This window comes from Triturus cristatus, chromosome 2_2 (assembly GCF_964204655.1).
Source record: "Triturus cristatus chromosome 2_2, aTriCri1.1, whole genome shotgun sequence".
NCBI classification, from domain to species: Eukaryota; Metazoa; Chordata; class Amphibia; order Caudata; family Salamandridae; genus Triturus; species Triturus cristatus.
In genome coordinates, this window is record NC_140582.1 from 1,189,961,724 (window position 1) to 1,189,977,419 (window position 15,696).

The following is a 15,696-nucleotide window of genomic DNA, read 5'->3' on the forward strand; positions in this document are numbered from 1 at the left end:
TGTAGTGCTTCATCCACATGTGCACCGAACAAGGACTCACCATCAAATGGCATGTCTATGATTTTTGACTGCACCTCCTGGCGAAAAGATGTTGACTTCAGCCAACCCTGCCTCCTCAGCACTGCAGCTCCTGCCAACTGCCTAAACCCAGTTGATGTCACATCCACTGAAGCATACTCTCCTTCCTACAAGATCTTTATGGCCTCAGATTTTGAAGGCTCCGATAACATGTCGAGGAAAGGAGAGATGTCGGACCACATCTGGTGGTCGTATCTCCTTAAAATCGCCAGGGAGTTTGCAGCTCGAACTGTGGTTGCTGCCATCGTGGAAACCTTCTTTCCTATTGCGTCCAATCTTCTACCATCTCTATCAGGTGGAGCTGATATGGGCGTTGATGGATTTCTAGCCCGTCTCTGAGCCGCTTGTGCTATAATAGAGTCCGCCTTAGGTTGACCAGTTAGGCATGCTGGCGAGTTACTTGGGGCTTTATATTTCTTGTCCAGCCGTGGTAACACTGCTGGAAGAGAATTTGGGGTAGCCATCAGTCTCAATCCCTCCTTCCAAATAGAATCAATGATTGGGATCGCCCGAACCTGCTTCCTTGGTTGGTCCTTAAAATCATACAGGAAGCAGTCATCCTCCTTTGCTTCCATGGGGATCAGGAATCTCTTGGTCGCTCTTTCCATAAGTGAATGGAAATTCCCAATGTCCACCAGGGGAGAGTCCACCGGAGCCGGAGCACTTGGAGAAGGAGTTTGTACCTGATAATTATCCCACTCCGACATGATAGATTGATCATCTACCTCTCCTTCCTCCCTTTCATCATCTGTAACCTGCGATTGACGAGATGTCAACGGAGAAGGTGGTCTTGGAGACTGTAAAGACGACAACTGCACTCTTGGCCTGGGTGTCGATGGAAGAGATTCCGCCGTTTCCGAAGGAGGGAAATGTCTATAGTAATCCTGCAACATATACTGCAGAATATCAAGCAGTTCCAATGGCATTTGACCAGACGGCACTGGTGCAGGAGGTGTCGGCTGTGGTTCCATATTAGGATCTTCGTACTGGTCATCATCATCTTCATCATCTTGATATTTGATGAGAAGCTCCGATGGACTCCTTGCAGTCCGAAACCTCTCATCTTCTTTGGAGTCGTTATCCTCCGATTGTAAAAGTTGCGCCGGCAATTTTAGAGGGGAAATAGCTCCTAAAGACGATCCTCGGCGCTGAAGAAGCGTAGGCGCTGTTGCCCTTTGATCAGACACGGCAGACGACGGAGTCGCAGCACATACCTGCATATCCATGCAGGTAGATAAAGGAGGTGGTGACAATCGCGTCGACGGAACCGACAACGGTGGTAATCCTGACGTAGAAGCCATTTTCGACGACGAGGCTGTTTTCGTCGACGAGATGGTAGCCGTCGACGACGAGGCAATCTTCGTCGACGAGGGCGCCGATGACGAGGCAATCTTCGTCGACGAGGGCGTCGACGACGAGGCAATCTTCGTCGACGAGGGCGTCTTCGTCGACGAGGGCGTCTTCGTCGACGCATGAATCTTAGTTGACGAGCCACTCTTCGTCGACGGGGCAACTGTCGACGGTACCACAATCTTCGTCGACGGAGTAGTCGTCGACGAGGAAGTCTTCGTAGACGGAGCAACTTTCTTGCGGAACGGAGACGAGCGATGACACCTCCTTCGTCGACGAGATGGGTTTAACACTCACCGAGACCAGCGTCGACGGCGATGAAGCTGATGACATTATCATTTCAGGTCTCGGCGACGAGAATGTAATCGTCGACGTTGAAACCGCGTCGACGATAATAATCGTCGACGCCACTGCCGTCACTTGAGGTAAATTCCTGTCAGGAAAACTTTTCGCTGGCAGAGTTTTTCCTGATTTCTTCGGGGGCGTAGAGGGCTTGGATCCTGAAGGTGGAGACGTCTTCTTAGATGAAGACGAAGACTGACCCGAGCCCTTAACAGACTGGGCTCTGCTCAACACCTTCGCCCCAGTAGAAGAAAACTCTTCTTCAGCCACCCTTTTTCTGGAAGAGATAGAGGATCCAGAGGCACTTTCTATCTCTGACAAAGGAGCATCTTTATCCTTGAGCTTCTGTAGCCACAGAAGAAGGCGTCCTTCCCTATCCCTTAGGGTTTTCTGAGGGAAAGTCCGGCAAATCTTGCACTCCTTCACCTCATGATCAGGATAGAGGCAATAGATGCATTTTTTGTGAGGGTCTTCAGAAAAAAGCCGAAGCTTTCCGCAGGACTCACAAGGTCTGAAGAGGGATCTCTTTGTAGTTGACATCCTAGAAGTTGTAGAAATAGCAGAAAAACTTGAAGTACTGAGCAGAGCTCAGGGAGACTCCCTTCACACGACGTGCGGTAGAAAATCTGACAGCCTGAGCCTCTGAGGAGAACATTCTGGTGGGTGCTGTCGCCTGATTGGCTGCAGTTTGGACTGGATATAATGACAGTGATAGTCATAGCTGTGGAAGTTTTTTCCCTTGTAGCTTAGGCTACTTTACTTCCTGGTTCAGGTTACCAGGGTTTTTTGGTTGTTATATGCATAATTATTGCTTTTTTATGTACCGTGGGACTCCCACTCTGACGACGGGGAATGATTCAGGCATGTGAATCTATGAAAGACACCCCAAATACTGGAGAACACTAGATGCAGAACCAAGAAACTGTTATCAACCTAGCCAGTTGTTCCCATAGATGTAAAAGATCCAGGATGACTACGCAGATCTCTTGACTCCACCACAAAATAAGCAAGGCACAGTGACAATTTCCAGTGTATGTTTTTTTTGTAATCCAATTCCCCTCCCCCGGTCTCCTTGTAATCCATATATTGTGTGCTGTATGGCTGGCTGTGGGTTCAGGGAAGTGTGGAAGCACAGATTGCTTCCTTGGGATTATAAGGTAAGTGCAATCTGATGGGAGAACATCATTTCCAAGTATTCTATATGCACCTTTTCATTTCATACCATTCATCTTCTCAGCACACGAGTTGTGTTTACAATGTGTGCACAAGCCTTTTTTACAGTCCTGTAAAGATTGTAGTCTATTCTGATGCTCCCACAGTAGGGGCCTCATTGGCGTAGGGCAGCCCCACAAGTCTTCTTGCTGCGTTGCCCTACGCCAATGTGAAAGAGCTGGAATGCACCATATTTATGAAATACGGTGCATTGCTGTCCTTTCCCCATGCGCTGGCACACAATTTGCTGCCTAGAGCCAACATAGGCACCCTTGCCCCATGGTGCAAGCGTGGCTCCATTGCAGACCGGATTGTTTTTGTGCAGGAAGGGGCACAGTCCGGCATAAAAATAATCCTGAGAGGCGTTTTCCTCTTTCCATGTGTGCTGCAGAATGCAGCACACATGGAAAGAGGAAAACACTAGGAGAAATAAGAATATTTCTCCTGGTTACGCCTGCTCTGGGGAGGCATAAGGTTTTGGTGCTGCCAAAGGTTTACATGATTAAGGGGCATATGTATCATCATCTCCATTTGCGATTCTCAAATAGCGATTTTTTGAGAATCGCTATTTGAGAATTGCAAAACGGGATGTATTTAAAAAATTGCAAAACTTTTGCGATTACTTAAAATTCCTTAATTGCGATTAGCAAATTGCGAAATCGCAATTAAGGAATACCTTCCCATTCATTCCTATGGGCCAGGAGGCCCATAGCAATGAATGGGAAGTCCTTCTCAATTTGCGATTCGCTATTTGCTAATCGCAAATTGAGAATAATTTCAAAGGTGCAAGGGTGTCATGATGACACCCTGATGCACCCCTGAAATCAGCATCTGTGCACATATGGCGCACATACATGCCCTAAGGGCATGTATGTGCACCACATGGCACTTTGAAATATGCAAAAAAGTGCATATTTCAAAGAAATCGCAATTTACCACCAACTGGAAGTTGGTGGTAATTTGCGATTTCTTAAGGTGAAATCGCACAACTTGGGTGCGTGTTACATTGCATTTAAGAAATCGCAATTTGCGATTTCTTACATGCTTACGCAAACTTAAGAAATCGCAAATTTAGCGATTCCTTAAGATTGCGAGGCTGAAATGCCTCATACATCTCCTTTTGCGATTTTGTATTCGCAAATGCTGTTTTTTTGCGATTCGCGGCGTTTGCGAATACAAAATCGGTTGATACATATGCCCCTAAGTATATTTGGGGCAGCGTCAAAATCCATGGGTGATGCGTGGGAAATCCCTTCGCAATGCCCATGGAATTCCTCCTTAACGCAGAGTAAGACAAGGCAGCGACTTGCTCTGCTTTGTCTTATTCCATATCTATGAGGCCATGCAAAGTCACACAGAGCGGCTTTGCGTTGCTTCATAGATATGATTGGGAGGCTGACACTGCCGGAGAGCCAAAAAAAGTGATGCTCCTGCAGCGCAAGCTTCTCAAAAATAAGCCCCTATGTGTATGTAAGGATAACGCAACGTTTGCTACAGTGAACTATTCTCAATGCCCAGATTCCACATTGCTAGCTGCTTAGGTCAGACTTATTCCCCCTCCCATGCATTCACAGGGACAACTAGAGGTTTCTGTGCTTCCAACTTGCCAGCTGCTGTGGTACATAGTCTATAGTAGAAGGCAAGCCTCCTACGCCTCCATGGCTCTTGCGATAGGCATGAGTGAGCAGTCAAGCTCTATCTAGAGGGCCTGGCTTAGATTGAAGTCTAGATTTAGTACAACATAATATATAGACTTAAAGATTTGAACATCCAACTAGTGTTATGAGCACAAAACAGTTTTTAATAACTTCTATAAATATATAAACATATTTGTTGTTCCACATGGGAATCAAATAAAAGCCTTATCTGAAGGTGATTAATGTGAATTACTAATACTAAATCAAATTAATAATGCTAATAGCCAGTTGGACTAATATATAAAATAATACAAATCACACAAAACACAATATATTAACAAATGCAACACAAAAGAGTAAAAAACTTATGGCCCCTAGCTATGCATAATAAACATTGTTCAGATGCTGGAGTAACAAAGAGGCCTCTACTTATCTGTCACCCACTATCCCAAGACCTATTCACAGTCGTCCCTGTTCCTTGTCCCCCTACTGCAGCCACCATGTTGTATCAGCTGTCACATGTGGTTGTTTTTGTTTGAGGTTACCTTCTTCCACCAACAAGCATGTCTCCTACTGTCTTTCCCAGCTGTCCCTCTGGAGGTCTTATTCTGGAGAACACTGGCAGAAGGCCAGTTATGCATATTTTACCAGCAGACAGTCCGTATGTTGTGCTGCTTGCTCCAAAGAGACATCTTTTGAAATCCACTCCCTGATCCTTGATGTTTTTTCGGTATCCTCTGCACAGCGCTTGCGCTGTGCTTGTGAAATCTCTTGTATTTAATATATCTTAATAGGGAGCTTTTATCAGTTCCCGTTGCTGAATTACTGTGTTCATTCGCTTTTGTTTGGAATTTTTTTTAAACTCCCCCCTGCTGCATGCATTTACAATACTTCTACTAAAGCTGTTCACACTGTTTAAACCCCATTCCCTGTCAAGATAAGAGCTCTTCCCTAAAAGGCACACAGCTTCTAACAGTATGCTGGAATGCTTGCTTTGTATTACTTACTTCTGTAAAGCAGATGGTTTAGGTTTAGAATATGTGTAGCCTTTCCTATTCTTGCCTCAGTTACTTTCTTTGCATTTTGGAGGCATTATTGGATTGATTTTTCAACCTAATCTATTTGTTCATTATGATCAAACTCAACATTTTTGTAATAAACATTTCATGTTAACAATAAAGTTAATATACAAGAGCTATGCTATATTTTACTACTAAACAGGCAGCCGCGATCGCAGTTACACTGTAGACAACAGGGTCATGATTTGAGTGGTGCAGCAGGTGCAGTGACACAGGGGCCGAAAGTTCTAAGAACCCCACTAATCTCAGATTATTGCTACAATTAAAAACTAAACAGGCAGTCACAAGTGCAGTCACCTTGCAACAAACAGGGTCAAGATTTCAATAGTGCAGCAGATGCAGTGACACCACGACCAAAAGCTCTAGGCACCCCACTAAACACCTAAATGTTATATTTTACTACTAAACAGGCATTCACAAGTGCAGTTATCTAACAAGCACTACGTTCATGATTTCAATTGTGCAGCAGGTGCAGTGGCACCGGGACCAAAAGCTCCGGGCACCCCACTAAATACCCAATATTACTATTTTTTATACTTAAACAGGCAACCACAAGTGCAGTTACCTAGTAGGCACTAGGGCCATGATTTCAATGGTGTTGCAGGTGCAGTGGCACCGGGGTCAAAAGTTGTCAGAATTCCTCTAAACACCACATATAGCTATATTTAACTAACTCCTCTAAACACATAATATTGCTTTTACATCAATTAATTTTATTTCCCTCTTTTATTTTATTTTTTTAAATGTTACTATTACTTACCCGCACTATACCACTAGCAAAAGCACAATATATTGCCTTTTTGTACATAAACATTTCATAACACTTTATCATACTTTCGGTAACTTATATTGTACAACTACTGAGCAAGCTACAACTTACAACAAAAAACAGCTCATTATTAATCACATAGGCGAAACCCAATGCATTTACCAATGCTTGTTTTGCTTTTTCCAACTCTATAGGTAACCTGTCAACACGTGGGCTCTGGAAAACACAGGGTTTGCTGGACCAAACTCCTATTTGCCAACAAGAGCAAGCAATCTTGGAGGAATGGAGGGAGGGTAAGTTACTTGCCTGCCTCAGCCAGTTGTTAGGGGCCAGCTCAAATCCAAGCGCCCGCATTCAGATGGTTACATCATCCACAGATGCCTCAGGAAGCTTTGAAGCATCATGGAGAAAGAAGCTTCCGATTAATGGGCATATCAGCAAGGGCCGGCGATAATTATCTCTAAGAGCACTTGGCGCTAGGATAATTATCGCCGGCTATCGTGGAATTTTATCGCTGAGATAGCGTGCTATCAGCAACGCTTATCTCAAAAGCGATAAATTCCTCGCGCTAACACCCAAAAGTGAGATTATCACTGGAAATCCAGCGATAATCTCACACATTTTGGCGTTAGCTTGCTGATAAGGCAGGGCATACTTAGCCATTATATCCACCTTACATTGGATATAATGGCTAAATCAGGGCGAAGACTGATTTGCATATGGCTGGGTTCAAACTGGAATGGCATGGTGAGTAAAAAAACAATGGATTTAGGCCCAGATCTCTGTACTGGGGTGAATGTATGACATTGTTCTGCATTCTGTCCATCAACTGTTGTTTTTTAATTTGTCACCCCGAGTGGTACGGGTATGCTCAGACGTGAGTCCCGTGCTCTCCATGCCACTGGAAACAAGCTATCTTGGCTGAAGAGGGGTGAAACCCTGAAACCGGTCCTAGGATGCTTGTTTCCAGTCCAGGGAGGACCTGGCTTGGCAGTTCGGGCTGGACTGTTCCCATGAGGCACAGGGTCAAGACTGATTTGCATATGGCTGGGTTCAAACTGGAATGGCATGGTGAGTAAAAAAACGATGGATTTAGGCCCAGATCTCGGTACTGGGGTGAATGTATGACATTGTTCTGCATTCTGTCCATCAACTGTTGTTTTTGAATAAGTCAGGGCGAAAGCAGTTGTAAGGAAAGTAGCGTTAACTGTTGTTAGCGCTACTTTTCTTATCGCTATGCCTGTTAGCGATTCCCTTGATAATTGGAGAAATGTCGGTTAGCGGTATGTGTACCTCACTACCACCCTTAAATAGTGCCCCTCGACTCTCCATAACCACTCTCTCTCAGATTCATTTAGTTTTATACCAGTGTAAGGTGTCAGACCACTTTACATCAGACACACATTGCACAGAGACAATCATATGTGTGTAAATCAGTGTATAGGAAATGTTACATTAGACAGAGGACTTAAAGGTGTAGGAGTCACATCTCATACATACTAGTAGGCAGTATAGTTTAAGAGTGCATGGCCAGGCAAAGCACAAATTCAGAATTTAAAACAAAACACCATTGTTAAGGCTTCTTTTTAAACAATATGAATTGATTTCTACCCAAATGAACCCTTTTTCCAAGAATAGGATAATAAAATACTGGGCAAACAAATATTTAGCTCTAATATATACCTTGCAGTTTGCATGCAGCTCTTTGATGACAGTTAATAGCTCACTGTTCTATATCAGGATTTTTACTTAAAAACTGCAAGTAACAAGAGGATCTCTCTGATAAAAACAGTAACCCACTGACTATTTACATTATATGCACTTTGTGATCTGCATGGTACACGTTCTTTGCAGCAGGCATATTAACCATCTGCGCTGCCTTAGGATGAGTCAAAACTTCCACTAGACAAAACTCCATCTCTCTCCAGGAAGAACATTATTATTGATGCCTGAAAATTGCTGGAGGCCAGGAATGCAGCAGCAGTTGCTTTTAAAACGCTAATATACTTGCAAACATTGCGCTCCCACCCCAAGTCAGTGCCCGGTGTGGTGGCACCGGTCGCACTGCCCTAGAGCCGGGGCTGTGCCCATGGTAAAGCTCCTCGCTGACCTGAGCCTTTCCTGGACTAATGCTAATAGCCTTTCTTTTATCATTAACTTGGAATCAGAGACAGATAAATATAGGGCACGAGAAGTTCAAGATGGGTTTCTGGTCTGCAATCCTTTCTCCAGAGAGATGATTTCCTTTTGCAGTTGTATATAGCACGAACTTGGCCTGAAGGTATCAGAGCGCTTTACATGCGCACCAGTTGCGTTACAGAAGGACACATTCATTTTTAGGCACGCAGTGGTTAAGTGATTTGCCCAGAATCACAGGATGTTTGACAAAAAAGCTGCCTGGTTGCAATACAAGAAAGAGGGGCTCCCTGCAAGTTCAGGCCCTTGTGCTTCCTTGTAGCACCCAAGATCTCTGAGGGGCTCATTTACAAGCCCAGTGCCCTAGAGCAGCAGCTCCAGAGGACAAAAAAACCTTTCTATCAGCGGGTGTCAGGGGACACATTGAAGGGCGCCTCTTCGAATGGATTTTGCAATGTCGCTTGACGGGGCAAACATCCAAGGTGTCAGTCGTGCCGTATAGGGCAAGATAACCCTAGTGAATTCGGTCCGCCCTAGAGAGACGGGAGGTTTGCTGATGGGAAGCAGGATTAGGATTTGTGGTAGGACTGGTTGCAGACCCTTATGTTAATATCAAGTTACAGCATCATCAAGCGATATTAAACAGCGTTACTAAGTTAATATGGCTTCATGCTTTAAAAATCTGGAGGTTTCTTTAGGCAATGCCACATAAGTGTGTGCGTCAATTGGCTAGAACCAGCTAGGAGAAGGGGCATTTTCTGCAGTTTATGTCCCAGAAAATTAGATTAAACCAATAAGTCTGTTTTCAAAGCTCATATTAGCTCCCCCCCCCCCCCCCCCCACCTTAAACTCATCCAGGCCCTGAACAATGGAATAAAGTTGCTTTCAACAAGCCTGGCCAAACAATTGTAATACAATTTAGTCATAGCTGCAGCCAGCTGATCTCATTGTGAGTTTCAGAGGCATGAGAGGTTGTTACTTCCATGCGGAACGTTCCCAGTTTGGGAGCAGGGGAGGCAGATTTCGGTGCATGTTGGCATACCTCAAAGGTGTCTCTGTGGGTGTGATGGGTCTGTGGGTCTTACTGGCCGAGAGAGCCATTCTCATTTTGCACACTGCCGGTGTCTTGTGCTCTCCGGCGTACACATTTCAAGCCGCAATCATTAATGTCCGCATCCGCTCACATTGGAAGCAGTTTAGCAGCTTGGTAAGATTTGAGGCTAAACACCACAGATTCAACGGGACAGGCATAAATTCCAGTACGAAAGGAGGGACACGTGGCTATTTTAAACTCATCTGATAGTGGAGAAGGCACACGTCAAAGTGGGATAATTACCAGGGTAGACCGGACCATTGGGTCTGCCTTGGAATGACAGGGACACACTTTATACAAACTGAATCCCCTAGAAAGTACCATACTGAAAACACAGACTTCGCTGCGTTTGGCCGTGAATATCCCCTACTCCAAGCTGCAGTGCATCATGTTGTTGGTAGGTGTTTTTAGTAACAAGCAAGAGCATTAAGGGAGCTGTATTAAGTAATCTGGTTACTGGCCGGGAGGCAGACGGGTTACAGCAGACCCACAATAGGCCGGCTGCGCAAAACTTGAAACTGGGAATCTTAGATCCCGATATTGTGGGGAATGATAATAAGCAAGACTGTTTGGCTAGGCTGAGTAAAAATGTTCGCACATTAATGACAAAAGTAACCAGAAGGTAAGCCTAATTGCGGCTTTGATTCCGGTGGAGGGTATCCAATCTGGGATAAACCAAGTGAACTAGGCTTGTGCTGGTTAACAACAAGGGTCACAGCTGGTTAGCAAGTAGTGTGATCTGTGAAAGGACAGGGCACACTCGCAAGCACAGGGGGAGAGTTATATGTTGGTACCAATCCCGATTGGGAATGACTCACCATGACATAAAGACACACTTCATACGTTCTAGAGCCTCTATAAAGAAAAAATGCTGAAAACACAGACTGGGTATGCTTGGCTAAGAATCCCTCTGCACCGAGCTGCAGGCGTCAATTACTTACCTACAGCTAGGCGGGTTTTGGAAGTTGTCTTCTAACCAAGGTGCTGTGGTTCCAAAAATAGGGGAAGCGCTGGTGTAGAGCACAACAAGGCTACTGGGTAGTAAAGATCGGCTCCATTTATCCGAGAAAGGGCAGGGAAATGGACATTCAGTTCTCCTCCTGTCCCACCCATTTGCTGGCTTCTAGTATACTTTAGCAGAAGTTTGTAATTGGACAACTGATGCTAGGGTAGGGCATCAGCATGGCGTCACAGCACCCAATTCGCAGTCAAACGGTGAGGGGCCCGCATCTAATATGGCATGGAATACGCAGAATACTGGGGGTGCAGGGCTCCCCCTCCCCTCTCCATAGTGAATTAGAGGGTAGGGCAGTGGACCTGCAATGCGATAGGCGTTTTCAGGTGCCCACATATGGGCAGATGGGTCCAATGGCAGGAAGCAGCAATAGAGAGGGTTTTCAATAGGTCTTACTTCGGTCCATATAAGATGTGCACCCTGTAAAGTGTGAGGATGTATAACAGGATCCCGCAGCTAATCAAGCCTGGCAGGCTGCGTAAGTGGTGATTCTTTAAAGGGTGCAGTGAATGCAACAGGTGCACAAAGAACTTACCTGCCTTGGTAGCTGGGCAGGTTGTGGAAGCTGTCATCTAACTAGTGTGCTGCTGTCCCAAAGTTGGGGGAACAACGGGGAAGACACTAAAGACTGCAATTTATTAAGAACATTTGTCATGTTCAGGAACCATGGAAAGGCAGATGCCATAGGCATTACAATGGCTATGCACTGGCAGCAGGGTACAGTGTCACAAACCCGCAGATTGAGTGGGTCTTTAGTAAGGGGCTGCATAAGTTTGCAGTTCTAATGAAGTGTGTGCTGCAACTCCAATAAGGCGGAGTAAGGAGTCATTTTAATTTCATCTGCTGGTGCTTTACACAGTTATCATTTCAAACCCCTCTTTTTTGGGTTATTTGAAGCACAGAGGTAAAGGCTGAGTAAACACTAAACGTAAGCACATTGCACGCAGTGCTCATTGGATCAAATCAGACATTCAAGGGTTATGATGAGCAGTAGTTTTGGATCCCCGTTTGGGTAAGAATTTGGGTCGGCGTGGTACTCCTAGACAGGAGGAGGCCAGCTGGCAAAGATAAGGATATGATGTTGGCCACAATCAATACCTTGTTAATTGAGAGGTGTTTTTTGGCTTCATGAGACATGGATCCTTGCATGCCAAGACCACAGGAGGTGTCAATGGGGATAGGGTCCATTTGTCAAGTGCGGGCATGGACCTGTCTTTGTTGGACCTGGGCGACGCCCTAGAATCAGCTGGGTGTAAGTAGGAATGCCTGCTTTGGTAGGGGGCCTTGGGTGTGACGGGGGGCCAAACCCAGAGCTGTGGCGAATTTACCGGACGATCCAGAGGCTGAATGGTAAATAGGGGTACCCTCTTCAGGAGCACAACAAGGGTGCAAATGCCAAATAGCCCCAGGTAGTTCTTACGGCAGGACCCTGGAGGAACGACAACGCCTCGCTAGTCCTGCGAGCAACAGGAGACTTGCCTGGATACGCTTCGCCCCCTCAAGTGGCGTGAGTATATGGGATGACTGGCAGCCCTCAGGTTGTAAAGGGTAACCCCCCAAAATGGAGCACTGATTGGTTAGGGCCACGGTGCAATTTGGCTCTTCGGGTGGGCAGGGCAGCATAGGGGAAGCCTGCCCTTGGATCGCCCATAAATTGATCCACCATGTTGGCATATTTCTCATGCACAATAAACCTGCAGCAATGTTTTCTCCAACAAACAATGTGTCTTGTGTGTTCTTTATTATGGTATTGCTGTATTTGTGTGCGGGGTGTGTTGTCGATATTGACACTAAATGCCCATGTCGGTTTGGCCAGCAGTCCACGGCTGGCCAAACCAACATGCACATTCGGATATCTCCAGGCTATTCATTGGAGATATCTGCAGGGCTCAAGAGCACAGGCTCCCAGTCCTTGCTGGAGCATGAAACCGGCCCGCTCTGCCCAACCCCAGCGCTTCTCTCATGTTGGGAGTAATAGAATGAGAGAAGTGCTGGGATTACGTGGTGAGCTGTGCTCACAGGAACTGCAGTGCAGCAAGGCGCGGGAGCATAAGGTAAGTGTGTGTGTGTATATATATATATATTATTTCTTTTCCGCAATGCTGCCCACGTAGAATGGGCAGCAGCCGCGACTGATGAAATGAAAACAAATATATAAAGCGCCGTAAATCCAAAGGCTTGGCCAAAAAGGTAGCAATCCCAACGGAAACCAGAGAAGCACTACAGGCGCAGTCTACAGAGAGAAGAGCCTCGTTTTCAGATGTTTTCTAAACAGAAAAATAATCTGCTTCCAAAACTTGAGCAGGCGGAGCGCTGAAGGAAATACCAATGACGGATTATGCTCCGGTTTTAGCGCTACCTGCAGAGATGTGAGGATTTGACTTTACAATCCGCAGAACGGGTCATTTCAGATATTTTTGTGATTACTACTGCTTTGTTCTGCTGGCTATAATGTGGCACACATGAGGTCCTGAAATGTCACCCATAAGTCCCAGCACTAAAAGTATGAAAATGTCACACATATATAAACGCAAAACTTGGCAGCCCCGAGGAGCATGTGAAATGGAGAATGTGGGTCCTGAATCTCCAGCTGTTTAGCCACCACTGAATCACTCCTGTATGTCTCTATGCTGCAACCTTTGAAAATGGCCACATGCTGTGCAGTTGTGTGGAATGCCTTCATATCTCGTGAGTGTGTAACTGCTCTGCCGTGCTTTGATCTTTCATTTGATGAAATAGCTCCGTCTGGTTTGACCACACCTCTGGAGTCTGACTCTCGCTCGGGGTTGACCCTGAATATGTGGAGTGGACGCAGGCGCGCAACACCCATTGGACTCAAAGGGCTTCAGCCCCCCCCCCCCCCCCGTCGTGTGTGGCAGCCCGGGATGAGACACCTTCCCGGGCAAAAAAGCAGCCGCGCCCGAGCACTTCACAGGTCTTTAAAAGACCATTTGCATGTTAATGAGGCCTCGCTGTTGTTTCACCCCTTCTAAGAGCCCCTGGAGCAACACTCTGCCTATTGCTTAAAGTTCAGCCCCCCCCCCCCGAAATTTTTGCTCAGCCAGCCCCACTCCCCCGAAATTTGGCTCTAGTTGCGCCTCTGAGTGGACGTATAGGTTGTGGTCAGTACTTGAAGTGGGCCGGGCCTTCCCGGTACTGAGTACGGCACTTGTTAATTTTGAGAGGGAGAGAGAGTACCTGTTCTTCTCAGGAGTAGCGTATTATTTGTAATTGGTGAGTACCGGCACTTCTCAGAAACAAGCAGGCACTCTGCGACTGAGTGCCTGCACTTCTAGTTTTCCATTTTATGCACTGGTTGTGGTCTGATTTGTGGGTGTCAGCGACCTGCACGTCGTGAGCGCACTTAATATCTCCCACTACAAAACAAATATTTTTCCTAAAAAGATTTCCAAATTCGAATGCTGACTTTTGCACAAATGTCCTTGCAGATCAGAAAGAGTAAAAATGTCAGATTTCGACAATTCTTGTAAACTTGTTTTATGAGGTTTAGGAAGGGGGAATTGATCAGTAAAACGATGGAACCCGATGTTTAATAGGCAATGTTTTGGTTGGCTTTCGTGGAACATGAAGCAGTCTACAACACAAAGTGAACTTTAGTTTGCAAGGGTTCATGACAAAGAAGCAAAAAGCAGAAAAGACACGGTGAATGTATAAGTTTACCTTGTCTTGCCATGTTGCGCGTGGAGCTGGTGGGCTTCTTTCTCAGACCTTTCTTTCCAGGCAGGCGCAGGGCAGTTACCGAGAGGAGGCACCGAGGAGGAACGGTGCTGATTAGACCGGGGAGGCTGTATTTAAGAAGAATTAGCTGAGCCTGTGCAAATAATCCATATAGTAAAATGTCAATAACATGAGCTGAACAGCCCACAGCCCGAGGGCAGACGCTTGTGGTTGGATCCTAATATGCGCCAAATCACTGTGGACTGTAGGCTTCCGCCACTGGGTGTCACTCCAGCTCTTTCCAGTGCGCCTCTGAATGGGTCTGAAAATGAGTAATTCAGGGCCATAGTAACAAAATGTGACAAAGATTGAAAAAACATGGCAGCGCTAACAGGAGTGACATTAGCTGCCACCATTTTAACTTCACCAATGCTTGCATTGTCATAGTTTTTGGAAAACTGTGGGGTATATCAGCAACAACCGGCGATAATTGTCGCTCAGCGCTCTTAGCATGAGGCTAATTATCGCCGGCTAGCGTGGATTTTTATCACTGAGATAGCGTGCTATTAGCAACGCTTATCTCCTTAGCGATAAAAATCCTAGCGCTAACTGCCTAACGTGAGATTATCGCTGGAAACCCAGCGATAATCTCATGGAGTGTGGCGTTAGCTTGCTGATAGGGCCCCACAAACTTAGCCATGATATCCACCTTACATAGGATATCATGGCTAAGTCAGTCTTGAAGCAGGCGTAAGGAAAGTAGCGATAAACGGGGTTATCGCTATTTTTCCTGATGCTATTCTTCATAGCGTGGGGCTTGATGATAGGAGAAATGTCGCTATTTCTCCTGTCATGTTAGGTCAGGAACGCCCACTTTGCATCTCATTAGAGATGCAAAGCTGGGTGTTAGGAATCCCCACGCTAAAGCAAGCTTTCACGCGTTAGCGTGGCCTTGCTAATTAGGCGATAAAATTATCGCCGCTTTTCGGGCGAAAACGGCCGCAAAAGCGGCGATAATTTTTTAGCGCCAGCTTGTAAATGGAGAGTTACCGGGCTCTTGCCAATTTAAAGGAAGGGAAAAAAAACATTGGCTAAAATGAAAAATAGTTTCCGGTCTCCAAAAGTGCACCTAGTGATGGGCTAACTGCTTTGTAATTGGCTGCGCACCGCAGACTGGTCTTACTCCCACTGAAGTTAGCCAATGGCTGAAGTGGGTTGGCCCTTTGCCCCATGCTGTAGTGGGGGAAGGAACAACAGACCAATGAGTGGAGAGGGCTGGCAAAAGACCCTATTTGTAGCTATATGTA

General features: G+C 45.9%; 1 protein-coding gene across 1 annotated transcript in view; it reads right to left on the minus strand.

Annotated features, from left to right (window-relative positions):
- The window catches only part of LOC146863356 (uncharacterized), a 137,650-nt gene extending 123,103 nt beyond the window's left edge, over nucleotides 1–14,547 (minus strand). Inside the window, exon 1 of the mRNA XM_085642793.1 lies at nucleotides 14,393–14,547. Within this exon, the coding sequence (XP_085498919.1) occupies nucleotides 14,393–14,405 (13 nt within the window). The 5' untranslated portion in view covers nucleotides 14,406–14,547. The remainder of the gene's footprint in view (nucleotides 1–14,392) is intronic.
- Nucleotides 14,548–15,696: the final 1,149 nt, after the last annotated feature.